At 41.5% G+C, this 27,614-nt stretch overlaps 2 protein-coding genes across 5 annotated transcripts in view; both read left to right on the top strand.

Annotated features, from left to right (window-relative positions):
- LRP8 (LDL receptor related protein 8) overlaps window positions 1-20,364 on the top strand; it is a 200,977-nt gene extending 180,613 nt beyond the window's left edge. For all 4 annotated transcript variants that reach the window (XM_081195384.1, XM_081195382.1, XM_081195381.1 and 1 more), the window contains 9 exons: window positions 886-1,113; window positions 1,906-2,024; window positions 4,053-4,192; window positions 7,771-7,912; window positions 9,118-9,270; window positions 9,897-10,175; window positions 12,077-12,145; window positions 12,423-12,595; window positions 14,076-20,364. In XM_081195384.1, the coding sequence (XP_081051510.1) occupies window positions 886-1,113; window positions 1,906-2,024; window positions 4,053-4,192; window positions 7,771-7,912; window positions 9,118-9,270; window positions 9,897-10,175; window positions 12,077-12,145; window positions 12,423-12,595; window positions 14,076-14,114 (1,342 nt within the window). In that variant the 3' untranslated portion in view covers window positions 14,115-20,364. The remainder of the gene's footprint in view (window positions 1-885; window positions 1,114-1,905; window positions 2,025-4,052; window positions 4,193-7,770; window positions 7,913-9,117; window positions 9,271-9,896; window positions 10,176-12,076; window positions 12,146-12,422; window positions 12,596-14,075) is intronic.
- Window positions 20,365-22,364: 2,000 nt separating this feature from the next.
- On the top strand, window positions 22,365-26,080 carry MAGOH (mago homolog, exon junction complex subunit). The gene is made up of 5 exons (XM_081195449.1): window positions 22,365-22,534; window positions 23,805-23,863; window positions 24,558-24,668; window positions 25,026-25,108; window positions 25,855-26,080. Exons 1-5 carry the CDS (start codon window positions 22,408-22,410, stop codon window positions 25,952-25,954), a joined length of 480 nt encoding a protein of 159 aa, XP_081051575.1. The 5' UTR covers window positions 22,365-22,407; the 3' UTR covers window positions 25,955-26,080.
- The last annotated feature ends 1,534 nt before the right edge of the window (window positions 26,081-27,614 follow it).

The following is a 27,614-nucleotide window of genomic DNA, read 5'->3' as shown; positions in this document are numbered from 1 at the left end:
ATGCTTCTGAATGCCAGTTGCTGGAAACTGCAGGAGGGGAGAGCACTCTTTTGCTCAGATCCTCTTTTCAGGTTTCCCACAGGGCTCTGGTTGGCTACTGTGAGAACAGGATGCTGGACCAGGTGTGCCAGATCTAGGTGAGCCTGATATAGGCATAAGCTGCAGGAAAATACAACAGGGTGAAAGCCACCTCACCTTTCTTCCTTGTTCTCTGTAGAGGAAAGACAAGAGAGTTTTGTTTCCACAAAAAGAAAAAACAACAACCTTTCTGCCTCCTGAAAAAAATTTGGGGGAGGTCAGAAATAAATGACCACTTCTTTTCTGCATGGGGTGTAGGGTATATAGAAGATGTGAATGTGCCTCTCCCCTCCATCCCCATTTGTTTTCTGCAAGAGAACAGTGAGGCATGGCTGGCAATTTATGAAAAACCACAATTCAGAGCAAAACTACCTTTCCTTCTTCTTGAGAAGGAAAAAGAAAAGTGCTATTTCCCCCTGCAAGTTGGGGTTTGGGGAAAAGCACCAGAAACAGCATCTGCTTCTGTCCTGCTGCTTAGCAGCCTTTCCCTACCAAACCATTTCTCAAGAATGGAAGAGCTGGCCGGTAGAAACAACTGTGCATGTTGAGAGCTGCCCCTATCCAGGAACATGCAAATGTGCACAATATGTTTATTTGATGAATAAGCTTTCCTTTTTTTAGTATGGCTTTTCTCATTGTAGAATGTCAAACTGGGCTGTATTGTGGGTGCAGAATTATCCTATCATGATCCTAATGGTGAAGTTTTGTGCCTTGTTTGCAACTCTTTTCCTTTCCTCCTGCATAAAGGTGGCCTTTCCTCCACCTCCCTGAATAAATACAGTGATAATTTTAGTCTCCTCTCTGCAGTGCCTACATAGACAAAGCCAGCGACACAGCTGAGCAAATGGTCCTAATTGATAGCCACTTGAACTCTCCTGAAGGCCTGGCAATGGATTGGGTTCACAAGAACATCTACTGGACAGATTCAGGAAACAAGACCATTTCTGTCGCCACAGCTGATGGGAGTAAGAGGAGGACACTTTTCAGTACTAACTTAAGTGAGCCCAGAGCCATTGTGGTGGATCCAACAAGGGGGTAGGTGTAAAAGAGGGAACACTCATGTCATATATTGCTGAGCATATTCCCTGCTTTGCCTTGGTCCTTCTGGCTTGCCAGACTGTAGAATGCAATGCAATCAGAGTTTATTGTCTAGGGCACTTTGCTAAGATAATCAGTGCATTACAGCATACAGAAGTCTGATTGCTAGGCGGAATGATTTTAAAATGACAGTATCAGCAGGACTGATTCATACGTTTCTTCATGATTAACCAAGGGATTGGAGTTTGTGGAGTGTTAGGAACATTAGAGGGTGTGGGATCCTTCCTCAGAACAGGAAATTGGATCAGATGTCCTTTTGTATTCTTCCCATCTTTATAGTTCTTTTTAGAACCCAGATTGGCCCATTCTAGTCTGGTTCTGTTTTATGAATTCATCAACTCTATCTCCCAATTCTGCTGAAGTGATATGAAGAATGCTGCAAATGGCTTTCTTCCTCAGTGCATTTATGCCAAATCAGTCTTTATAGTCAGAGGCTCATCACACAGCTACATCGCTAGATATTTGTGTTAGGCAGCCATTGGTTGACTTGCTGCTCTGTGGTTAACCTAGAGTTCATGAGAACTACTACATGAATGTAGGACCATTCTCAGCCAAATTAATCCTCCTTACAGAACCCAATCATCTGAAATAGTTTAAGTTTTCAGAAGCAGTCTGCAGCAACTCAAAATTAGCACCACATTTTTAAAGACAACTCAGTTCAGTAATTGTGTGAGCTTTGTCATAGCACATGGCCTTCTCTCATCTACTTTCTCTGCCCTTCTCCGATAGATTCATGTATTGGTCTGACTGGGGTGACGTAGCAAAAATTGAGAAGTCTGGCTTGAACGGCGTAGATCGGCAAGTGCTTGTGATGGACAACATTGAATGGCCCAATGGCATCACACTAGGTAAGGCTACAATCCTAAACCCATTTGCCTGGGACGAAACCCTGTTGAATTTCAATAGGACTGACTTCTGAGTAGACATGATTAGGATTTTTCTGCAAGGTGCATAAATGGGACCAGATCATTGTAAATTACCAATGTTCCTGGAAATAGGAACATAGGAAGCTGTCGCATACCCAGCCAGACCATTGGCCAAGCAAACACAGTGTTGTCTACAGTGACTTCGCATTGGATTTCAGATAGTCTTTCTGAGGCCCACCTAGAGATGCCAAAGACTGAACCAGGGATCTTCCTTTTGCATTCAGAATAAATGCTCTACCACTGAGCAACAGCCCTTCCCACAGACTCCTCATATCTGTAGTTTTTAAAGCTAACTAAGCAGGGGGGGGGGGAATAATTGTATTAGTCTCAGGTGGGTTTTTTCACCACTCACTTATATATATATGGATAGTCCATTCAATCTAATCAAAAGGTTTGCTGACACAGCTCCTCCTGAATTTCTCCTGTTGATTCAGCAATTTCTGCTCCCTTCAAAGCCTCCTTCAAAACCTTTCTATAAGGCCAAATTAGACAATACATGTTTTCAAAAAACTGAGAAGCATCATCAAATTCTGTACTTGGGAGCAGAAAAGGGTAGGTGGGAGGAAGAGGCTAACTGGTCTTCCTTCCTGCTATTTTTCCACTCAGAATCACCTCTCACCTGTTTCTCCACTTACAGAGGAATTGATACAACCCTCTCCTCCCATTTTTCTCCCTATGCAAAGGGGGGGGGGAAATACTTGAGGAAGCAGGGGCGGGTCTCAAGCAAACAAATAGCAGAAAGGAAAAGTTCGTTGCTGCCATTCCCCCTTTCCCCTGCTGAAATTAGCATCCTCGCACAGCTGCTCTACAGTTTTTTTAAAAAAAAAGAAGAAAAGGCAGGAGACTACCCCCCGCCAAGTATTGTCTAGTTTGGCCCTTACCTGAATTGCATAGGAGATGTTTTTGGAACAAGATTAGCAAGTAAGTTGGTAAGCCATTTAGCCAAACGAACCATATAGGTAGTTAATGTTGTAGACTAAAAATAAGATATGATTAAAAAATGCCAACTGTTGATGTTAATAGAGTTCAGATAATATGTCTATGAATTTATTCAGATTCTCTGTTTGGATCCTCCCCCACAATCCAAAAGTGCAGAGAAAAGTCAGCCCAAAAAGTGAGGGCAGTATGGCAAAGGGTTGCCTCATTCCAACATTGTTCCTGTAGTTATTTGGCTTCTATGCAGGCCTGACTCTTCCTTGTATGAAGCATAAATGAACAGAGAATTAATCTAGGTCCAGACACCACCACTCAATGATGGGGGCGGGATGACCTGTGAGTCTGTGGATCTCTAAATGTGACCCACAAGGCCGTTTGGGGCAAACCATGCTCACTTAGCCTACCTCCACACTGGACATCATATGATAAGGGATCTCCATCTCAGTTCTATGCATCACATTGCTAATAAGCCTCTGCTTGCTCTCTGATGGTAAATGGCAGCAGCAGCAGCAGAGATTTATTTCTGATCTTAGTGCTCTGATCCCGCAGTGCTAAGATCAGAGAGATGTTAGTCTCTGCCTGGTGCATTTGAAAGAGCAAGCGCAGGCTTCTGTCTCTGATCTTAGTATTGAGGGACTACAGCACTAAGCCTGGAGTTAAGCCTGTTCCTGTTTCAGCTTGAACTTTCAATCACCTGATGTCAGGTGACTGACTGGTGGGTGGCCCCACACACCTGTCAGAAATGTCGCATGCAGGATGAGCCAGTTCTGGGTCCATTTCTCAGACGTTGAAAAAGGTTCCCCACCCTATGGTGCGTGGTAGTCGAATACACTGAGATTATTAAGAAATTCCACCTGTAGCACATGAACTCACTTTCAGGTTCTGTCCTCAATTCGTTATTTGCAGAAATGGCTTATTTACGGTTTCCCAAAATTCTGAAGCAGTAACAGTAGTAAGTGTCAAACAGGCAAATGTACCTAGATATAATTCTGCCTTGATGTGTTTGCTCTTCAGATTTGTTAAATCAGCGCCTCTACTGGGTAGACTCCAAGTTGCACTTGCTTTCAAGCGTAGATTTCAATGGCAGCAACAGGAAAGTTCTCATCTCTTCTGTGGATGACCTCAGCCATCCGTTTGGATTAGCAGTCTTTGAGGTATGAGATGTGGAGGGGAGACCAACACTAGCCAGTCAGTTATCTAAGTCAAGGGAGCAATGAGAGGCACTATGAGCATATGGCTCAACAATGGTTGAACATGAGATGAGGTACAAGCCATATTTCCCATTCAAGAAGTACAGGGATGTGTGTGTTGTGTTGTGGGTGAGAGTAGCACCAAAGAAAGGAATGAGTCAACATCAGAATTAAAGAAAAAAAGGAGGAGACCTTAGCATTGATTTGCAACAATGAGAAGAGACTAGGACTGAAGTTCAAGAGTGTCCCTGCAGAAGACCTCAGTTTGAAATGAATTGGGCTCAGTAATAGTTATGTAATAAGAGGTCACATCTTTCTTTTTTCCTTTCTCGCATCAGAACTGGTCAAAAGTTGTGGCTGAAACTTTTTCTCTGGTAGGGATGGAAAATGCTAAACAACACACGTACACGCAGAATGGATTCATTACTGTTTAATTAGGGCCATCTTTAGTTAGTTAAGAATTTCTATGCTGCCCTACAAAGCACAGACAAGGCAGCTCACATAAAGATAAACATGAAGCCACAGTCTAATTAAGTGAATTTAAGAGTGTGGCTTCCTCAAATTCTATAATTTACACTGAGTGCAGCACTCAGGGTTACTGCTTCCTTCTCCAAAATGTAGAGTTTCTGGCCCGGATTCACCTACCTAGTCCTGTTAGCATAAGCCCTGCAGAAGGACTTTCCTCTGTGTGGCCTCCCACCCCAACAATTGGCTTGGGGCAGTGCTGGATTACCAGATAGGCACAGTGGGCACTGGTCTATGGGCTCCACACCTTTTAACAACAGATCAAAATAATATTGTGTAACAATATTGATTTATTAAAATGGTTGGTTGGTGAAATCAAAAACATATTAAGAAATAATTTGTGAGCCCCCCCCCTCCGCTAAGATTTTGACTGCTTAGGGGCCTCTACATGGTTTAATCCGGCACTGGCTTGGGGTGTGTGTGGGAAAGAACCCGCAGAACAGCATGTGGGAGAGGAGAGGGGGGATTGTTCCATCTGGCAAACTGAATTGTGTGGCATTGAATTCCACCCTCAGTTGCCACAATGTGCAGGTCTCTGAATTAAACCTAAATATATTATTATCAAATGTATTGGCAGCCAGAGAAGCCAAGGGATTTGATAACAAAAGTATTATGCCAATATCACCAGTCGTGTTAGAAAAAACGAAAACCCCTAAATCCTAACTCCCCCAAGTTTCCATTTTCACTTCTCCCATTCAGCTTTACCATGTAATTTTTCCATTTCGCTGCTATCTTCACCGTTCTACAATGAAATGCAGCTCCTTATTGAATGGTAGGCTTTCATATCTTCTCTGTTCTGTTATCTCATCTCCTCAACATGTAGGAGTTGCCACTAAGTGTGTGTCACTGTCGAATAGCGAGGCAAAGTTGTTTTGCTTCCTCTTGAATCGTATATCTCTACAGCCTATCTCAAGCTACAGAGTTCTCCTTTAAGAAATTGGCAGGCCACACGTTCGGACAGAGAAAGAAGATTAGCCTGGGATGCCATTTTTGCTGGGATGCCAGGGATCACTCCACTTTCTAATAAATCCCCTGAAATCCTATTCATGAACCATTCTGACCACAAGTCAGAGAAATGCAGCTCAGAGCACAAGCTGGACTGCTGATAAGTAGGCCAGGCACGTCTGCATAACTGTTAGGGTTATGTCAGAGGAAGTATCATCATAACCTGATTATACAGACATCACCTTCTTTGCTTTTTTGCAGAATATAATATGGGAGGGGGGATTTGTCTCTGAAAGTGAAGGATAAATTCAAAGTAAAATTTTCCTTTCACAAAGAAAGCAGGGAAGTTACCTTCTTCACACCTTTCACTTCTTCACAGTCTAATTCTGGGCACTGATTGCTAATCAGCCTGAATTTTCCAGCACTTGGTATTGCTGCATTGTTTATAGATTGCCTACCATTACCAGGAACAGTGCAAAAATCAAAACAAACCCTGGCTGGAGGCTTCCAGCCTATCCCCTTACTGGACTTCCATCTGCTTGTGATTTTGTGCATCAGGAATTACAAGGATAAATTGGATGTGCATCTTAAATTGTGAGTGGTGTCTCTGAGGCACTGTGTTGCTTTGATAAGATGCGCATCTGAAGGTAAATGGAGATGTATGTCCAAATGTTCATCCCAGTGGGGAAAAGGCAGGGCAAATAAGGAGCAGCCACACTTGGATGCACCTCCAATTTGTGTCGGATCCAGCAAGTAATACGTGCGATAAGAAAGCCTTCCTCCATGAATGAATCTCATTTGTTGGATTGGGGTATGGAGAAAGAGTGAAAAGGAGAAAAATGTTGTCCTCTTTGTCCTGTTACTCTTCTCCATTGAAACAGAAATATAAATGTGTGTATTGTCACTGTTGTTTCCTGTTATATAGGCAGGTCCCCCACAACTATATAATAAAAAGTTAATGTGATATGCATAACACATACACAAGCGATAACATTTTCCAAAAGGCCCTGTAGAATTTTCAAAGCCCAAATGTCAAGCTAAAGTCACTGCTCCATGGGACTGAAGCTCTTTCCTTTTAAAGAAGAAGGTGGCCACCCTAGGCAGCAAGAGGAAGGGACCTACTTCAAGTGGCAGCATAAAGAGGGTGGAATGGAGGTGGGAACTGGTGTGCAAACGGTGCCATTTTTAAACTCTAGCCAGTAGTTGGAGGCGAATGTCATTTGGACACTGATTGAAATGGCTTATGTTAATTCTGCAATGAAGGACCCAGTCACTTAAATCGCATAATGGTTAAGTCTATGGGCCTAAAATGTATTGGGCACCATCCATTTCAATGGGCTGTATGGCATCTTACAACAGGGGTGGTCGTAAGGTAGATTAGGATCTACTGGTAGAGATCCCTGAGATCTGCAGTACGTTAGCAAAAATTTCTGACTCCCAATTTTTTAACGGTAGCAGCAATGAAATGACTCCCTCCCCAAATGATACTGCTGAGATGATGAAATAAGGGTGTAAGCAGAAGTAGATTTTTTTATCTAAAAGGAGCATTGGTGCAGTTCCATGTTGCACACAGACCATCATTTCATTGGCACAGTTATTCTGCTGGCCAGACAGAATGATCTACCTGCCTCCCCATGTGCTATCCTGAGGGTTCTGCTAACCTTCCAGAGCAGATTTGGGGAGAAGCATAAGGGGCATTTTGGGGGAGGGGGGAAGCCCTGTTGCACTAGCAGGGGTCCTTGTGCTGGCTTCCACTTGTACACCAGATTAGTGAAATCTGGCCCTATGAGCTCAGTTCTGGCACTCAGAACAACTCTCTCTGCTCAGCAGCTGTTCAGAGGCAACATGTTCTTTACATGTTTTTCATACTTGGCTCCAGCTGTTGGATCTTGAGGTTCTGCTAAAACACAATGTAGATCTGGCAAGCCTGAAGTGTGCCTCCCCTGCCTCACAATACTCAGAAAAGACCTCATTTCTTTTTATTTAGAAAGTATTGTGTATGAGTTGGTTGTTAAAAATGCTAAAGTTATTGATGCACTCTCAAAAGGCTCCTGTGATCTCTGTTCTTGCAGGATAGGGTATTCTGGACTGATCTGGAGAATGAAGCAATCTTCAGTGCCAATAGGCTGAATGGTCTGGACATCTCCATTTTAGCAGAGAACCTCAATAACCCTCATGATATTGTAGTCTTTCATGAGCTAAAGCAACCTAAAGGTAAGGCCATTGGTCTTTGAAGCTTAAACAGTCCCGAGTGCTTATGTAGCTGTCTCTGGTTCACTGAATGGTGATAATTAGTAAATCCAGTCATTGAATCAGTACAGGAAAAAATAGCCTTCTCCAACCAGGTGCCCTTCAGATGTTATGGGATACAACTCCCATCAGCCCCTGCCAGCATGGCCAAAGATTAGAGATGATGAGAGCTGTCATCCAACATCTGGAGGATAACAAGTTTGAGGAAGACTGGGGTATGAGGACCATTCAGTTCTGAAGTACTAATAGTCTTTATTTATTACAGTCATTACAATTTTTAAAATACCAATTTTAAAATACATTTGAAGATTAAAAATATATATATCATCAAAAAGTGTTCATAAAAGGGGCACATCCTATCCTTCTCAACTAAAAGGTGAACACCAATTAAGAGCAAGATGTGTAGGTGAATAGGAACATCTTCACCTGGTGCCTAAAGACTGATAGTGATGGCACTAGACACATATCTCTGGTGACCTTGTGTTGGAGGAGGCACATGAAGAAAGACCTCAGATGATGAACACCAAGTCTGAATTGGATCTTGTGGGGGAAATGTTGGTCCCTATGGTATTGGGGTCCTGAGCTGCATAGGGCTTTATAGGTCAAAACCAGAACTTTGAATTGAGCCTGGAAATTAATTGGCAGCCAGTTCTCTTGGGTCAGGATAAGTGTTGTATGATAAAACTTCCTACTTCCAATTAACAATCTGGCTGCTCAGTTCTGCACCAGCTGCAGTTTTCAAACCATATTCAAAGATAGCACCACATACAATGCATTGCAGAAATCTAACCTACAGGTTACCAGAACACAGACATGGAGGCCAAACCCAGAACTAAATTTCAATTGAATTGAATCTAGAAAATCCATCTCATCCAAGAGAGCTTTTAGAAGCAGTCTTTAGAAGCAGTGTAACTAGTTATGGATTAAAGAAACAATAATCTTCTACTACCTTGATATTAGGAGGGCTGCAGGATCTTGTTAGAGGCCTCATGCCTCCTTCCCAAAGTCCGGGAAACTTCTGTCTGGCTTAGGGAAGAAGGTGCAATGCTCTGGCAGGATCTGAGAGCCCTCCCTTGCGTGGTGAGTTCCAGCACCATTTTTTCTAGGGAAAAAAAAGCACTGACAAGAATGTTTAATTGACCTTTTTCATTTTCTCTTCCCACATTTAGCTCCAGATGCTTGTGAGCTCAGTTCTCTGCCAAATGGAGGTTGTGAATACCTATGTCTTCCTGCACCCCAAATCTCTTCACATTCTCCCAAGTATACCTGTGTTTGCCCTGATAATATGTGGTTGGGTCCCGACATGAAAAAGTGCTATAAAGGTAAAAAGCATTAGCCTTTACTCTGTGAACCTTCCCGCACACTGTTTAGGGCAAATCCTCTTCTGCTTTTAATAGACACTCCACCATTTCTGCTTTTCAGAACTCTGTGAATAAACATGTTATGTTCATTGTTTTTATTCTACACTTTTCATGGCATTATATACACTTTTTGGTTTTCCCCTCAGTCGTTTCCGTTCAGATGTAGGATGAGTTGATAGCTGACATTTTTTCCTCTCTGTTCTCCAGCTCCGCTATATCCCTAGAGACACTGAACTTCATTCATCAGTGAACTGGGATGGGTGGAGACAATTATGATTGGAGAGGGTTCATGTTGTATGTCCTTTATCCCCAGCTGTAGAATTGGAAGGTGGGAGGGTGGCTTCTCTTATTGTGAAAGATCTTGGAAACAGTTCAGTAAAACAACAAATCCTTAAATAAGTGAATTAGATTTCTTGGGCAAGATTGCATGCAGTATTCTAAGCCAGGAGTACTTGAGTGCCATCTCTTAAACTAGATTTCCAATTAGCTTCTATGTGAAATAATGTGAAATAATTCCCTGCCTTCTGGAGAAAATGAAGCTGTTCTGTGTAGCTGTTGAGGTGACTGTATATCGCTTATGTTTTCAGAGCTTCCAACTACCTCAACTAGTGTGCCTACTACTCCTGCTACTACTGTTGCTACTGCTACAACTCACTTGTCCAATTTTACTGCCATCACTACGGTTGTTATGACTACTACTACCACCACCATTACAACTGGCAACAACAGTAACGATAGTACAGAAGGCCAAGAGACCACATCGCGCATCTTCCTGGGCACTACAAGCCTACATTCACCCACAACCACATCCAGTCTGGCAGACTCTAAGATAACAACAACAGGAAACAGCAACCTCTCCCAACACTGTAAGCAAAGTGGCTTTGAACCATTCTTCATTCTGATTCTCCAAGGCTCATAACTTGGACAGTTAGGCTAGTAATGTTGCAGTTTGGTTGAAGTACAGTGGTGCCCCACAAGACGAATGCCTCGCAAGACAAAAAACCCGCTAGACGAAAGGGTTTTCCGTTTTTCGATGCGCTTCGCAAGACGAATTTCCCTATGGGCTTGCTTCGCAAGACGAAAACGTCTTGAGAGTCTTGCGATTTTTTTTGCTTCCCCCCCTTTTTCTAAGCCGCTAAGCCGCTAATAGCCTTTTAGCCGCTAAGCCGCTAAGCCTTTAATAGCCACTAAACCGCTAATAGCGTTATCCGCTAAGCCGCTAATAGGGTTGCTTCGCAAGACGAAAAAACCGCTAGACGAAGAGACTCGCGGAACGGATTATTTTCGTCTTGCGAGGCACCACTGTAGTTGGCATTGCACATCTCCCTGCAGAAGTAAAATTGGGAATCTCTTGTCTATTCCCACCCACTTTATTTAATAAAATTCCTATCAGTTTAATATAAACTCTCATCACCACAGTAAAGAATCTAGTTTCAGGAGTTTTTTCAAGAACCTTGTTTTCCTGTGGGTACCATAGTCTGTTCTATGGTAATAGGAGCAATTTTTTAATTAATTAATTTAAATGGAAGATCTGCCTCAGGAGTGAAGAACCTGTGGTCCTCCAGATGTTAATACATACCTGATTTGTTTCCATAGCAAAACTCAGAGTGAATACTGAAATTCGTTCCCAACTTCTTTTTTACCTCAGGCTGCAAGCCAAACCAATGAGGCCATGTGCCTATTAAAACATTGGTGGGTGTGGTAGTACTTATTAGCAACATTATTTCCTTATTAGCAAGCTAATGTCTCTTGTTAATAGCCTTGTGTGCCATCAGGATTCTCTTCAGATAACAATTGGCCTTTTAAGTTCTTTCTTATAAAAAAATAAGAGGCACCAGAGGTTCCTTACTTGGCACTTAGTGATATTTTAAGTGTGAACAAATGCTTTTGGAACCAGTGGTTTACAGTCTTCACAGTTTTGTGAGAGCCTGTCACACTGAAAGTAGAAACTCCAATGTACAATATGGAAAAAAGCCAGTTTTGAACCAAGCCAATGAGCCCCAAGAAATCACCACACAGGAATTGCTCTTCCTTGCAGGCCCTGGAAAACATCAGCAGATGGTGGTGTGTCTGAATCCAAAGTCTCCATTTGCATAAAGAAGCAAATGCCTGGCAGATATTAGGTGTTCCTTGTTTCTCAGCTCTGAGATGGAGCTCCCATTTGCCTTTCCCATTGTATTTTGAAAGCTAGTTCACATGCATGAATGGCTTCAAGAGTTATCTGCATCCATTCTTGTATGAAAACACACAACGGTCTGTTACCCTGCGACTTCCAAACACACATGGCAAAGTAAATTTTCATATAATTTTCTGCCTTTTCACTTATTCCACTAGTGCACACCATGCAGACACAAAGGCCTCTAAGCAGACAGTCTAATGAATCACTGAATCAGCGTGGCCGTTACAGGGGCCTGCCCATGCCTAGTGAGATCTATTAAATTGGCTATACCTGCAAAGTCTGGCAGCATCTCCACCTGCTCCCTCATTGGAGTAGAATCTAGCTCAGGTGGGCCTAAATATTCTCTAAAACCCTCAATTTATATCCATAAATTAATCCACAGAATTCATCCCCCCACCAACTTGGTGTGCCTTTTTCTAGCTTTGAAACTTGCTGCGCTACATAGAGGATTATGGCTACAGCAGTGATTTCTCTGTACTTTAACAGCAACATAATTCTGTTTCTAGAAAAGCTGGGTTCTGTATATTCTGGTGCATTTGCTGGTGCTGTCCATGAATTGTTGTTTGATTGAATCTTCTCTGGTTGCAGATGCCAACAGTGGGCAAGGTTTCGGATCAACTGTGATGGCTGCCATTATTGGAATTGTGGTTCCTGTTGGTACGCATGTTTTTACTATATTTAAAGAGTGAGTTTTCCTGTTCACTTCCATTTTGTGGACCTGAACTGGCACTATTATTAATAATAATAATAATAATAATAATAATAATAATAATAATAATACCCTGCCCTCCCCAGCCAAGACCAGGCTCAGGGCGGCTAACAACCGATATAAAGAATTAAGAATGGAAACACCCATGGAGAGCCAATTTGAGAACTATAGTCTCCCTTGTGGCAACCATATATGCTTATTCCCTTCTCTCTTTTACCCCCCTAGTGGTGATTGGCTTGTTGTGCATGGGAGGGTATCTCATCTGGAGGAACTGGAAACGGAAAAACACGAAAAGCATGAACTTTGATAATCCTGTGTACAGGAAAACTACAGAAGAGGAAGATGAAGATGAAATCCATATTGGAAGAACAGCACAGATTGGGCATGTGTATCCAGCAGTAAGTGTCTGATTTTATCTTTCTGAATGGTCTCCTGGTATCCGCTTTTATAAGGTATGTGGGTGTATATCAAAACCATTAACTATTTTAGCTTCACAGTGTAGAGGCATTTTGGTGTGAGCCACCAAAGACTGCATTGGCCATGTTCATTATATTGTCATGACACCAACCATAACCTCCAACAGCTGTATCTACAAATAAGCAGAACAAGCTAAAGCCTCAGGCACACACATGAGCTATATGGATCATTTGGGTGCTGCAAAATTATATCAAGTCCCTGAAATGCATTATGCAGATGTGCCTTTAAGGCTACAATTCTAAGCATAGTTATTGGGCAAGGTGGGATTCCCTTACATACACTAGGAATTACCTTCAAATAAAAATGTATAGGATAGATGTCTTTTGGGGTATGGAAGAGCAGGAAAGAGCAAGAGCAGCACTTCTTCATTTAACATGGGTATAGATTAAGAGTCAGGTGCTTCCCATCATCCAGACTCTTAAAACGTTAGTGCATATTTTTACAGTACTCTTGTCCTCTACCTTATGAGCAGCCACACTGAAACCACGGCGCATAAATGAGGATGCCAGAATTTGATTCTGAATATTAAAACATTCCACTAACTCAGGCTGGGGAACCTGTGGCCCTCCAGATGTAATACTACAGTACCCATCATCCCTGACTGGCCTCCGCTTCAGCCTCCAAGTCTGGTCTGCTCTCTGCCACAGCCTCTTCCTGCTCAGCAAACCCTGTTCCCTCTTCAGCTTCTGACACCTCCTCCTTCTCTGCTCCCTCTTCTGTCTCTGAACACTCGTCGCCCTCGTCCCACCATCAAGCCCCTCGCTCTGAGCCTTTCCCTGGGGCTTCCTTTGGGGGTTTCCCAGCTGGTGCCTCCCACCATTTCTCTGCATCCAGCTAGTCCATGACACCAGTATTCTGCCCCACATTGTGATTTCCATGAAGCAATTCCTTTCTTCCCCACATCACACCAAAACTAGAGGCACTGACTGTGGCGTTCGTACGGAGCCCCCAGTCATCTCACGGACTATTGACCCGTATACCACTAATCCGCTGCCACCAACCAGGTCCTCCCTGGTAAAATCATTTCAGTCTCAGTCAGCTTCTCAATTAATAAAAAGAGTGTATTTTATTTCAGACACAAACAAACTTTTATGGCATTCCAAACGTTGTTGCTCTTTACTTTCTTAGCCTTATTTTCCCTCTCTCTATCTCTTCTACCTCCCCACACTCAAGAACCCACTGCCCTGTCTCTCTATTACCAACTGCCTTTCCCAACCAGCCAACCCACTAAAACCAACCAACAACTCCCAACGAACTCCTCCCAGAACTGGTTTTATAGTCCCACTGACTCCACCCCCCCCCCGGGTTCTGTCTGTGCAACCTATTTAACTATTTCCCCTCCAGCACTCTCTCATATATGTTAACGTCACACTGACACCTTTCTGTTTTCCTTCCCAACAGCGTGTAGCATTAAGCCTAGAAGACGATGGGTTACCATGAGGACCGCACCTGCACCAACCCCACAGCCGGTGGATTGATAGATATGCACTGAACACGCCTGCTGTGGATCACGGAGTCCACTTTCTTCTATCTCCTTCTCTCCTTTAATGGTTTATTTATGTTGCAGAAGGGTAACCACAAAGTAATAATGAACTGCAAACATCCAAAGGATGTGAGAGTTTTGTATGTATAATCTTTTATACACCTTTTAAGCTTCTTGCACTATCCATCCGTAATGGTGAGGAGGCTGCTCTACTGTGGGGCTACTAACTCGGTGTATAGAACCAGCCAGACCCAAGGGTCGGTAGCATATGTGTCATTTTTAAAAGCTATATTTATAGAAATTTTGTAAAAATGTCGGACATACTTTGTGGCTATCCATCAACATAAGAAAGAAAAGGAAAAAAAGAGGTCTATACAAGCCGTTTAGGATATTTATTAACAAATTCTGGATATAAGGTTTGTTCTGTACATACACTTAGAGGATGAGAGTATTTATTTTTTGTATGCTTGGCTCGCTGTGCATAGATTATCTGTGTATATACCTATCTACACTGGATAGGTATATAGACATACGCATATATAAATAAGTATATATATATATATAAATATATATATATGAATATATTTTAGAAAGACTAGCCCATCTTTATGGGAAATAGGGTAATAAAATTCTTAAGGGATGTTTTGTGGAAGATTTTGCTTTGAAATCTAAAGCCTCTGAGTAAGGATTACAGCTGTTACATTAGGATAGTCCATGACTGTCAAAGAAACAAATGTGCCCCCATAATGAACAAACCAAATTCTGTCCTGGCAGATGAACCAGCTCATGACTTAGACATCTTTGCACAATTGTTGCACTCCAGGAAATCCTCATAGGCACAGGAATTCTCACTCACACACATGGTAAACCTCCCGAATACGATTCCCCATTCATTGTAAATGGAGGGAACAGCTTTGCACAGAAAGGGGTGTCCTCCACTGAAGTGAATGGGGAAGCCCAGAACCTCAGCACAGACATCAAGGGCAATGCTTGCAATCCCAAACCATTAATCTGGCAGGTTTAGACATACATTAGCAAGTTTAGGGTGCCAATCTTAGCATCTATTCAAAGAAGTCTCGTTATGTTTAACTGAATATACTTCAAAGTGTGCATGTTTAAGATTACACTTAATGGGGGTGAGTTGGGTTGCTCTGCCCCATGGATTATTCTCAGTTTTGATTTGGTTATACCTCCCACACCCCTTAAAAAAAAAACCAAACCAACAGCACACAGGACAAAAAAGTCAATGATAAAGGTAACAGTGGTATCCAGAGAGGTCATCTGAACACTTTCCTATGACAGATTTCTGTAGCTTTTGAACAGTAAGACAAATGACGCTGAGTAATATTATGCCCTCAAGGGTATATCTACACCAGCACAACTTTACATTGTTTTTTACTTCACTGTGATTAGCTTTGTGCTTTGTTGTACTGGTCTTAATTTGTACCCATTTCCCTACATTCATGCAATTCCTCACAGATTTCCTTTGTGGGGTGGTTTAAATAATGGCAAATTCATGCTGCTATAACAATTCACCCTTGCACCCATCTCTGTACCAATAGCTTTAGTATGAGGTGGTGGGAGAAACTTTAATGCAGCCCTATGCATGTTTACTCGGAAGTAACTGAGCAATCCTAATTCCCAGTCTGCATAAGTGGAGGGGTTTAGGGTGCAGCTTCCATCTGCTGTGATCAGTGAACTTGAGGTATGTCTGTGGGAATGTCAAGTAGCCTAGATTATTCAAAAACAGAAATACCTTTTTTCTCTTTCTAAAAAAAGAAATAAGAGAGGTATATATTTGGGCAACATTAACAAGGTACTAACCTGCATGTGAAAAACACCTGTAGAGTGGAATACTAGCCAGGGTGCCAAGATGCAAGCTAAGACAAAGGCAGAAGTTGAAGAATTCATGAAAATATGCTGGTGCAGACAGGCACCACACTTAATCATAGTTTAGCATAATGAGAATGAGCTGCAGCAAACCTCAGGCTCATATTCTTCCTTTCTCCTCCAGAGCAGCTGCTAGGAGATAATCACAGTTTAGTGCATCATCTGAACAGGGCCAACTGTGGTTAATTTTAACTGTGGCTCTTTTGAAGCAGCCAACTTCAAACCATAGTTAACACTAACCATAGTTTAGGGTGCAAATGACACACTGAACTGCTGCTCATTGAAATCAGAAGCAAAGGCTCCCAAGCTCCTCACAGCCACACTGGAGGCAGGGAAGCACTCATTCATCCAAACATGTTGATCTGTTTTTATACACACCCTGTGCTAATTTCTGAAGACTGATTCATATTATTAGCTTGTGTGTCGGGACTTCACTTTTTTCTGTGCAATATGCTGCAGCTTATCTCATCATTGCTTGTTTATATAAAGCTGTTGATGTTTAATGCAACAGTACTCAAGAGTTTCTTCCTGCAAACGTTATCAGTAGTTCCTCAATGAGAAGATCAGTAAGCACAAACTTTCCCTGAAGGGCATCTTGGCCACCATTACTGATCTTCCCCTGCAATCCATGACTGTAGGGGAGCTTGGAATGTGTCCTGGGATGCATTTTCAATAGATGGGCTGTGAGGACCAAAAAGATCCATGTGGTCTGAATATTCATCCTTAAACATGTCCCCAGAATCCCCTGCAACAAACGTAAAATTCCTCAATAGACAAGTAATTTCAAAGCGTAAAATTCCTCAGTAGACAAGTAAGTGCAAAGGGTTCATTGAATAAAGTTTGAAAATTGCTGAGCTAGCAGATATGGGAAAGCAGAAAATGTACTCCCCCAGAGTCCAGGACAGTCTGGCCATTATTCAACCCAAGATAAAAATTCGTTATCATTATCTTCCCTTCCCCCAAATAGTTCAGGGCAACACATGTGAGTCCCTCCTCCTTTTATCTTCTCAGCAACCTTGTGAGGTAGGTTGGGCTGAGAGTGAGTGACAGGCCCAAGGTCACCCACAAAGCTTCATGGCAACAGGAATTTGAACCTTTGAGGTCTAATTAAACTTTTGGCTGAATAATTTACTGCTTGTACCCCACCCATCTGACTGGGTTGCCCCAGCCACTCTGGGCAGCTTCCAACAGAATATAAAAAACACAAGAAGACATTAAAAACTTCCCAATTCAGGGCTGTCTTCAGATGTCTACAGAAAGCCATACAATTGTTGAATTCATATAATTCTGTAGCTGTCTACGGCCACTGAACCTCCAACCTGCAATCATTCTGGTTATTTTCCCTGAGGTTACTCTCCTGCAGCTCCTGTAAAATGCAAAGTTTCCAGTTCATCTGTAGTCTTTTCAGACCGATCCATTAGCACAAGAATCCCACTAGAACTGAACAGACATTTTGTACTGCTTAGTAGTCTCAAGTTAACATCAGTAACTTAAAACCCTGGATTGACATTATGAAGGAATCTCCATCTTGCAGGAAACACTTAACATGATGTGGAATCAGGCCTTTGATTTGAAGTTTAATCGTTATGAATAAAAATTTGCTGTTTTTGTACTTGAGTCAATTACAAAATGTGACTGTTTGATTTATAAAGGCCACACTGTTGTTTCTATATCACTTTCAGAAAATAAATAATTTTGCAAACATAATGGCCAACCCACTTTCATAAAAGAAATCCACTTGCACAATGGATACTTTTCTAATGGATTCTCTTATCCTCCTTCTAGCCCCTTATTTGTCCCAAAAATTCTGCTCTGGAGGTCCGCTACCTCTCCAGAGCAGATTTTAGGGGACATGCAAGGGGGAGTGATGAGAAGAAGCAGCTCACTTCCACTATGTTGGATTTCACCTCAAGTGATTTAAGTGATGACCTTTGTATGGTAAGCAGCCATTGCAGATGAAGCCCAGCCGGCACGGTTTTCATATTGCTTTATGCCACCTCAGACAAAATGCCTCACATGTTTCACTGCAGACACAACATGATGTATGGATATATTTATGTGTGGACTCGGCATATTACACACTGGTGGTTTTTATTTTTTCAAAATCTACTGCAGAACACTTCCCAAACTATTTGATACTTGAAACTCAAGTTTGCATTCTTTCTCCAACAAATGCTGGTCTAACAAGGCCTCTCTTCTCTACTTTTTGACTGCTTTTGGCATACATGACAGCTTGGCTTAGCATGATGTGCATGAGCTGGAACAAACCCAAATGAGCATCAGGCTCACACACTCTCCCCCTCCCCTTTCTTCCACCAATGTGGCTGGGAAGAAGACTTTGGCACTGTTTACTTTCATTTTTACTGCCTCTCAGGCTATATGCATATTAGCAGCTTAAAACGCAGCAAGGTCCTTTTCCCACACTCCTTTTCAAGTCACTTTTTTTTTTACACCACTATACACCTCAGAGATGGAGCAGGGATGTCTCCACCCAATGCTTGTTATCTGATTTGTTCCCCTGCATCAAACTATTCAGTTAAGTTGTCATCTACACATGTGTAACAGTTATCTCCAATGTACATATCTCAGCTTAAGCACAGTTTATACTTTCAAATTAGATGGAAGCTGATTTGAGAGAAAGTGCATTAAATAGCATTATTTCTCAAGATACATATTGCGGATAACATCATATGTATTCGGCTTCAAACACCAGTGAGCATACTAGAGCAGAAGTAAACATTAATAAGTACACAGTGTCAGTTGATTGTTGGATGCAGACCAAAAACTGAATTGTAACAAACAGGTCAATTTCAAAAGCAGTCAATTTCAAATCATGGGTGAGCTGGCTTGTTAAATTAAAATAAATTTAATTAACTGGTGTTTGTTGTAAACCACAATCCTAGATTCGCATCCAACAGCAAGCCAAAAAATGAAAAGTAAACACTGCTGAAGTCGTCCTTCCCATTGTGCAGGAAGAAAGAGAACAAGAGGTGCTTGTTTTCTAACATGCATATTGTACTAAGCCATGGTTTAGCATGACATGCAAACCAGCTCAGAGTTTCCCATGTTTTCTGGTATCCATGGTTCATCTCCCAGTTGCAAAAGCAGTTTATTAAGCAGCACTTGGGAGGAAGGCAATAGTAGTTACTCATAAAAATGTAAGGATTGCTACACCTACAGTACTCAGTGCACAGCCCTTTTTCACAGTCAGTCACCTGTTTCACACATGTCTATACATCAGGTGTGGGGAGCCTTTGGCTTGCCTGACATTGCAGAATTATAACTTCCATCATCCCAATGTTTGCTGGGACTCATGGGAGTTGTAGTTCAGCAACATCTGGAGTGTCAAAGGTTCTACACATCCACTATATATTACTTGTGTGATATGATGACTCTCCAGCTGAATGTTTGGACTGTCCTCAATGAAAGTATTGTTTTATATGAAATCTGTGATAGTTCATTCACATGTGTGAGTCATCTCTTAATGACAAATGAGTGATGAAATCCTGTTTGAACTGGCCACACAGGTCCCATTAAAAGAGTGTGTGTTTGTTTTTTTAAGGATGTAGTATAATTTGCACCTTCAGAAAGATATGCCCTTTGTTTATAACGTATTGAAAAACAAATATTTCCCATTTCTGCTAGATTTTGCAAACAGAGGCCTATGAGTAAATACACACTTTTGAAGAAAGCTGGAGAGGGAGAAAAGAAAATGTGATTCAATTGTTAATTTTACTACAAGGTCATGCACTATGTGCATGAAGAACAATAACAAGGAGAGATCTTTGTATGTAATAACTGTAACTAACCTCAATCTGTAAATAGATTTGAAGGCTCTACAGTTTTGATACTTTTTTAAGAAAAAACAATAAAAACCTTGTATAAATCCCATGTGTAAAAAGGCTGGAATTCCCCACCCCCCAAATCATTGTAAATTACTATGATGTGACATTTTCCTGCTTTCCAACTTGACAGATTTGTAACTAAATCAAATCAATAACCAAATTTTCTTTTTAAAAAATGATTTGTTTTCCATGTGTTAATTGGGAGCGTTATAATCTTGTTTAACACTGTAACCATTTCTGACCTCTGTCTTTGTCATATGGAAGTTCCATTAGGATGCGTTCTTGCTTGGTGCCTTTTGTGTTTCTGTTTTTCTGAACAAAAGGTCTAGGGATTTGGGATGTGGGAGGGCTCTGCTATTTATAACATTTGCTGTACTTACATCAGTAGGGGGTACTGAAAACCAAATGAATACATTTGTAAGACAGTGCACTGTTTCTATAGAGATTAAATTTTTTTATTGGCAGATTGTAATGTGTTGTTTTGTTTAATGACACCCACCACCGCTGAAGAAAATATCAAACTGCTCCTAAGTCAACTTGACAGATTACACACACAAGCCTACACATGGGTTTAGCACAAATGGCTAATTTCAGTATGAACACAAACCTAGGTTAACCATTTGTAGGATGTCATTGGCCTAAATTGGAAGCAAGCAGGAGGACTAACGCTTCCACATTTACAAAAATTATTTGCCTTGATTTATATTTTACCTGTCACAGGTGGTTATTTACAAGCTTGTTCTGACTCGTAGACTTTAACATCAGAGTCTTCCTCTCATGAAACTAGTCAGTTCTCTCAATAACTGTACCTTTTAGCTACTTGCAAAGAAAAGCTACTTAGACTACAGTCCAACATATATTCACTTAGGAGTAAGTCTCATTAAAGTCAATCAAACTTTATTTTTTTTAAAAAAAACCCTTTATGCCAGTGCTATTTTTCTAGAAAAAGAGACAGACAACATCAATTGGCATAGCCAACTTCAAAATAATTAGAAAACACTCTTGTTTTCTAATGACATCTATATTTAGTAAAACTTGTTTCTGTCATTTTTTAAAATTGTTTGTGGATTTCCTATCGCGCACATCTGCACTGGGTTTGTTTGTTTTTTCAAGTATATATATGCTAGGGGCAGGGCGACTGTAACACCAATATAACTCTCTTCTCTACGTCCCCACCCTCCAAATGTGCTGTATCTGAATTGCACAATGTGCTTTTGTCTTTCAAGTATGCACTTGGAAGATTCCCAAGAGATGAAATGGGACATACATTCCTTCATCAATCCCACAACACACCAAATGGGATTTATAGTTTTGCTGTTCACTGAAATGCCGTGGATTCAATACAAATTCAAGTGCTCAATGCAAATCCGAATTTAATCCAGGTTATCTCTACTTGGTGACCCAATTAAAGTCAATTGAATTCCTGGCACCAATTATGGCGTTCCTGTACCCTGAAAGACCATAAACAGTTCACATATCCTGGCTGAATAGTGAACAATATAGTTGCCACATTGTCTGTCTCAGGACTTCAGTGCCTTTAGCAACTTTGCAGAAACAAGACACCGTACAGCCTTCTCCATCGCTACATCAAGGAGGCGCTGGATAAATTTAGGGTTGCTCCTGAGCATATACCAAACGCCTTCCCATCCTGTGTAAAAGGGAGAGCACGTCTGAGCATATGTGGGGGGCAGAAGGCTCTTTTCAAAAATAACCACCAGAATTTAAAGCGCACCCTCGCGGATTTGTAACCTGTCAGGCAACTGCCAATATGAAATTTTGGCTAACCGGACAACCCCAACTGAATCACTGCTAGTCATCTCGTGTTAGGACCCTGCCTAGGTTGGCACCCCATAAATGCGGACGCTCTGCCCTCGCTCTCTTCTGAGCGTTGCTGGGTTTAACCGCAACGTTTAACGGGGCTGGAAAGCGATCAGTAGAAGCATTTCTTCTCAGCAGAACCCCATTCATTATTTTTAATGGGGCTCCCCTTTGCTATAACTTTTTAGGGGGCGGAGGTGCAATTCACAAATACAGCACGCTAAAATCCTGCTTTGAAATAATAATAATAATAATAATTTGCTTTTTATCGCTGTTAATAACAATTCATCCCCCAAAAGATATAGAAATCCCATACTCTATTTTGCCCCGCAATAAACATGCAAAAACGGGGAAAGAGCCCGGAAGCTAGGCAGCCTATATGAATCTAACCATAAGTCTATACATCGGCCTGGGTCTAGTGGCTCCGCTCTACTTGACCCTCGTCATCACTATGGCGAAAGCCCTTTGCACTTCGCATTGGAAGTTAAAGCAGGGCATTTAAAGTCGGAAGTGAACATAGATATTGACGGAGATGGCGTTTGACTCTATAACTCTTCTATCTCTATGGTCTTTGAACTGCGCGGTGAGGCCCGCGACAAGCAAAACCTTGATTCCTCCGTGTGCGCCTGCGCAACCCTGCCCTTCGGTGACGCACATTTCCCGCGCTCGCTTGCACGGAGCTTCCCGTGCGCGGTGCATGCTGGTGTCTCGGCGGGCCGGTGGGGCATATGCGGCTATGGCGAGCGACTTCTATCTGCGTTATTACGTTGGGCACAAGGGCAAGTTCGGCCACGAGTTTCTCGAGTTCGAGTTCCGCCCTGACGGTGAGGCTCAGGGTTTCCGCTTGGGGAAGGCGAGAGAGGAGCTCCCCGGGATACGAGGCCTGGCGGGACGGAGGAGCGAGGGAGCCCCTTGCACCTGGGAGGGACGAAGGGGCCTGTCGCCTGAGGAGGGAGAAGAGACCCCCAGGGGGGTGGTTGGCGTGGAGGGAGGCGAGAAGGGGGTATTGCTCGTTGATTAAAGGAAATGGGGTCCGGGAAAAGTTAGCCGAAGAGAGGAAGGTGGCTCCTGGGGAGACCAGCATTTCAGTAACAAGAGGGGTTGGTTAGTGGCAGGCTGGCCTCGGTCCAGTATACCTGAAGGAGCGTCTCCACCCCCATCGTTCTGCCCGGACGCTGAGGTCCAGCGCCGAGGGCCTTCTGGCGGTTCCCTCATTGCGAGAAGCAAAGCTACAGGGAACCAGGCAGAGGGCCTTCTCGGTAGTGGCGCCCTTCCTGTGGAATGCCCTCCCACCAGATGTCAAAGGAAAAACAACTACCAGACTTCTAGAAGACATCTGAAGGCAGCCCTGTTTAGGGAAGCTTTTAATGTTTGATGCATTACTGTATTTTAATATTTTGTTGGAAGCTGCCCAGAGCAGCTGGGGAAGCCCAGCCAGATGGGAGAGACATAAATAAATAAATTATTATTATTATTATTATTATTATTATTATTATTATTATTATGTGAAACCCTCAGTGGGGTAAAGTAAGTTACAGTTTTTGACAGAGGGTTTTCGAGAGCTGTCTTTTCCTGCCGGTGCAGGAGTGCTAGAATAAGATCCTTTTGAGAGTTTATGGTGAGAGGATCAAGGGAGAGGGAAATTGGAGAGAAAAGCATCCTCTCTGCTGAGAAGGCACTGAAAAGCTGATCGTACACCCCCACCCCTTCCCTGTTAGTTGACTGAGGAGGGAGCAAATCACTCTTTAAAGTGGTCCAGAACACTTCCCTTTGCAGGGAGCAAACTCTACTTGCGAGTAATGGTCTTTGTGAGCCTGCAGAACTTGCTTGTATCTAGGGTGTATGGATGTGTGGATGCTGAACAGAAAGGGGCGCAGAAACCAGGTGTTTTTAAGTCACTGGGCAACAGTTATCTCCCTGGCCTGACTTTCAACCCATTGCCTTCTTTAGCCCCTTCAAGACTTTGCAGACACGAGTTAAAGGGGAAAATGTGAATTAAATTAAGCCCAAGTTCTGTATTGCTTTGCTGCTTTGTGTAGTGTAGTGTAGTGTAGTGTAGTGTAGTGTTGAATGTCATATTATCTCTTTCAACAGGGAAGCTGAGATATGCAAACAACAGCAATTATAAAAATGATGTCATGATCAGAAAAGAAGTAAGTTGACTGTGTTTAAATAATTTATAGAATTTTTGTGTCCTACAGTGTGAGTTCTCTGGGTACCTCACAACACAAATTAAAATATAAATGTAAGATAAAATATAAGTGTTAAAATCTAATTAATGCATATTTTATTTAATTTTTATTAATTTAGTTAATAAAAACAAATTAAGCAGGTGTATTTTAATTGTATTTTTGTGATTTAGAGTGACCAGTGGATGTCTTGAGTTTATATAACTGTGCATCCAATGCAAGCCATTAAATTTGCCTATTACTGTCTTTTACTACATATCTAATGTTCCCCTTTTAGCTGTATTATTGAAACTTGGACTCAAAATATTTAGTTGTAGCTAATAGAATTTAGCTTTTTGTTTCTATACATATCTTCACACATCTTAAGTGTATGTATTTGGATAGTAAAAATCTGCAAACTTCAAAAAATGTCATAAATAATCTATGTCTGTATCTCAAAAGTTACATCTAGTATTCACTCTATAAATTTGTTTGCAGATGCTTTGCCCAATATATGCTGAGCTCATTCCAGTGGATAGCAAAACATGTACTTAGTTGTTGATCAAAATAAATTAATACACATTCTTCAACAAGAAGTTAGTGAGCAAATGCCACACACTTATTTCTGTACTAGACTTTATTTTAAAGTTAAAATGCTACTATTTACATGCTGCTCTAGGCCTACGTACACAAAAGTGTGATGGAAGAGTTAAAGAGGATAATCGATGACAGTGAAATCACGAAAGAAGATGATGCATTATGGCCGCCTCCTGACAGAGTTGGCCGGCAGGTTAGCAAATTCATGGCTTCCCATATAAATATTTTAAGTTGACAGGTGTACAGAAGTTAATGTTTACACATGCAGCTGCTATATCTGTAAACAGATGGGTAGAAATCTTATATCTGTTGCTAGTGAACAGAATATCTTGTTGGAGTAGATCTTGAAAGACATCTGGGAAAAAGTTATTGGTGGTGGGAACGAGGCATCCATATCTCTCCTCTCTCTCTCTCTCTCTCTCTCTCTCTCTCTCTCTCTGTGTGTGTGTGTGTGTGTGTGTGTGTGTGTGACTGGGTAGGTGTGAAATGGTCATTTTATTATTGATCTTCAAACACTGCTCTGAAATTATTTATTTATTTATTTTTCCAGGAGCTTGAAATTGTAATTGGTGATGAACACATCTCTTTTACCACATCAAAAATTGGTTCTCTTATTGATGTAAATCAGTCCAAGTAAGTGCTCTTTGACCAGCCGCTACAACCGTTGTAGTGCTCTTTTTGAAGACTATTCACTAAGCTAGTTTTGTTAGCGGATTGGGAAGAAGGTGAGGCAGAAGCAGTGCAGCTCTGTCCAGTTGTCTTGCTTAAGATGCCTCTATAAATGCTGTACCATGTATTTGTGGCCAAGCTGGAAATACAGTTATTACACTGATTTTAAGTAATAATAATTTAGCAAACCTGAAGAACAGCATGTAGAATTTGTCTCAGCTTTGGCATTGCATTATTTGCTCACTCATTTAACTCATTCTACCCTGAGGACAAACAAAACCTTTCATAAGCGCCCTACTAAAGCCATCTGGTTTATCCCCAGCTGCTAAAAGCCAGCCAAAGAAATCTTGCAGTACAGTGGTTTAAGAACACCTCTGTTTACGAACTATTCAGTTTACGAACTCTGCAAAACTGGAAGTAGTGTCCCGGTTTGCAAACTTTACCTTGGTCTAAGAACAGAAGCCGAACGGTGGAAGGGCATTGGCGGTGGGAGGCCTCATTAGGGAAAGCACACCTCAGTGTAAGAATGGACTTCCAGAACGGATTAAGTTTGCAAACCTAGTTACCACTGTACAACCAAAAGATGCTTCAATTTTGATAAGTGACTAGGAGATTCTCATACTGAGTTCCTGAAACAGTATGATTATGAATTGGTCACATAATATTTTAAAAATATTTTATTTCTGTTTGTTTTTCCTTTTGCACTTCAGGGACCCAGAAGGTCTAAGAGTGTTTTACTACCTTGTCCAGGACCTCAAGTGTCTCGTCTTCAGTCTCATTGGATTACACTTCAAGATTAAGCCAATTTAAATTGTATGGATTTAAATTTGTACTGTAAAGTTTCTTTCGGTGGGGTCACTTTCCATTCCTTATCTCTCATTGGTTTTATGTGTGTCAGATTTTTTACAGAGTGAATTTAATAAATGCTAAAAAGCTTTTTTTCCTTTTTATTTAAAATGTGTTTGTTATCAAGACTAAACTTTGGGGAAAGCATTAAGATTTTTTTTAAAGTATGGTTGGCTTAATTTCTGCTGGGAAGGGAAGAGGAGGGTCAGCAACACAACAATGGACATTTTTAAGTATCTGTTAATCTATCCCTTTTTAGTGAGGTTTTAATGAGGATTAGATATTTGATATTCCTGTGCAGTATTGAGGCTCATTCTCGGATGCCAACACTATTAATACATGGAAGAGCTGTTTCATACATTGCAATGAATGTGTCTACTTGCTTTGAAACATTACAGCTGAGAGTAGAATCCCTTCTCCAGAGTTCCAGAAAAGTGAAAAAAGAAGAAATTTGCAGGGATTGGATAACAATCTCCAATAAAAGATTGTTGAAAGAAGGTGTTTCTTAGGTGCCAAAGGAAAATAGATAAGAAACTTGTCTGATACATAACAGGAGCGATGACCAGTGAAGTCGTCAATTTTGCTGCTGAAACCAGATTGCTTTGGTATCAGGATGGTTAAAAAAATAAGGGGTTGCAGAGAGCTCCAGAAGAATCTCTCCAAATTTGTCAAATGGACAGTTAAATGGCAAGTGCAATTCAGTGTAAGCAAGTGTTACACACTGGGGCAAAAGAAATGATTTTGCATATATGCCCATGGACTCTGAAGTGGTGGTTTCTGACCAGGAACAAGACCTTGTAATTGTAGTGGATATCTCAAAGATGTCAACCCAGTGTACATACAGCAGCTGTGAAAAAGGTGAATACTGTGATAGGAATCATTAGCAGGAAGACTGAAAATAAAACGGCTGTACCAGCCTTGGGTGCAAGTGCACTTGGACTGTGTTACCTATGTTTTAAAAAGCACCCTCTCCCTTTCGAAACTAACAAAAATGGTACAAGTATTGTTAGGGAAGTGGGACTCGGGGGATACTGTACACCATGCAAAACATGTCTGCAACACTTCTGCCCACATTGTACTCATTGCAATGGCACCACTAGCTGGGGAATGCACTTTTTCAGAGACTATTATATCTGAAGGGCTAGGAAAGGAGAGTGTGATTTTCTGTACGAGCAGGGTAGCTAGGTCTACAGTATTTTAAGCTGGAAATCTTTTATCATAACTGGCTAAATCCTAATATCCTGAATCGTTAGTATGTTGCTGTAAAAAAAAAAAAAGCCTAATTGAGAAAGCAAGTATGCCTAAGAGTTGTAGCGCTATGCAACCACTTGGTAAAGCAAACCAATAATTTATCAGGAACACTGCTAAAGTTTGTGTAGATTATAAAACATCAAAAAGTATTCACTCATTTGCAGACTATTTTCTAGGTTTTTTTATTCTTTGATAAGAATGCACATCCACCCTCCACCTCAAAAAATGCAAAAGTAAAAACAAGACTTGAATCTTACAGGGAAATGGACTGCAGGGTGAGGGTTGTTTTACAAAAAATAAAAAGTGCTGCAAATGTAACTACAGGTGACACTCAATTTATGCTGGGATTACTGTCCGAAGATAGCGCCTAAAG

This window comes from Podarcis bocagei (assembly GCF_964188305.1).
Source record: "Podarcis bocagei genome assembly, chromosome: 5".
NCBI lineage: Eukaryota > Metazoa > Chordata > Lepidosauria > Squamata > Lacertidae > Podarcis > Podarcis bocagei.
The sequence above is the reverse complement of the archived record's forward strand: the minus strand, read 5'-3'. Positions and strand labels throughout refer to the sequence as shown.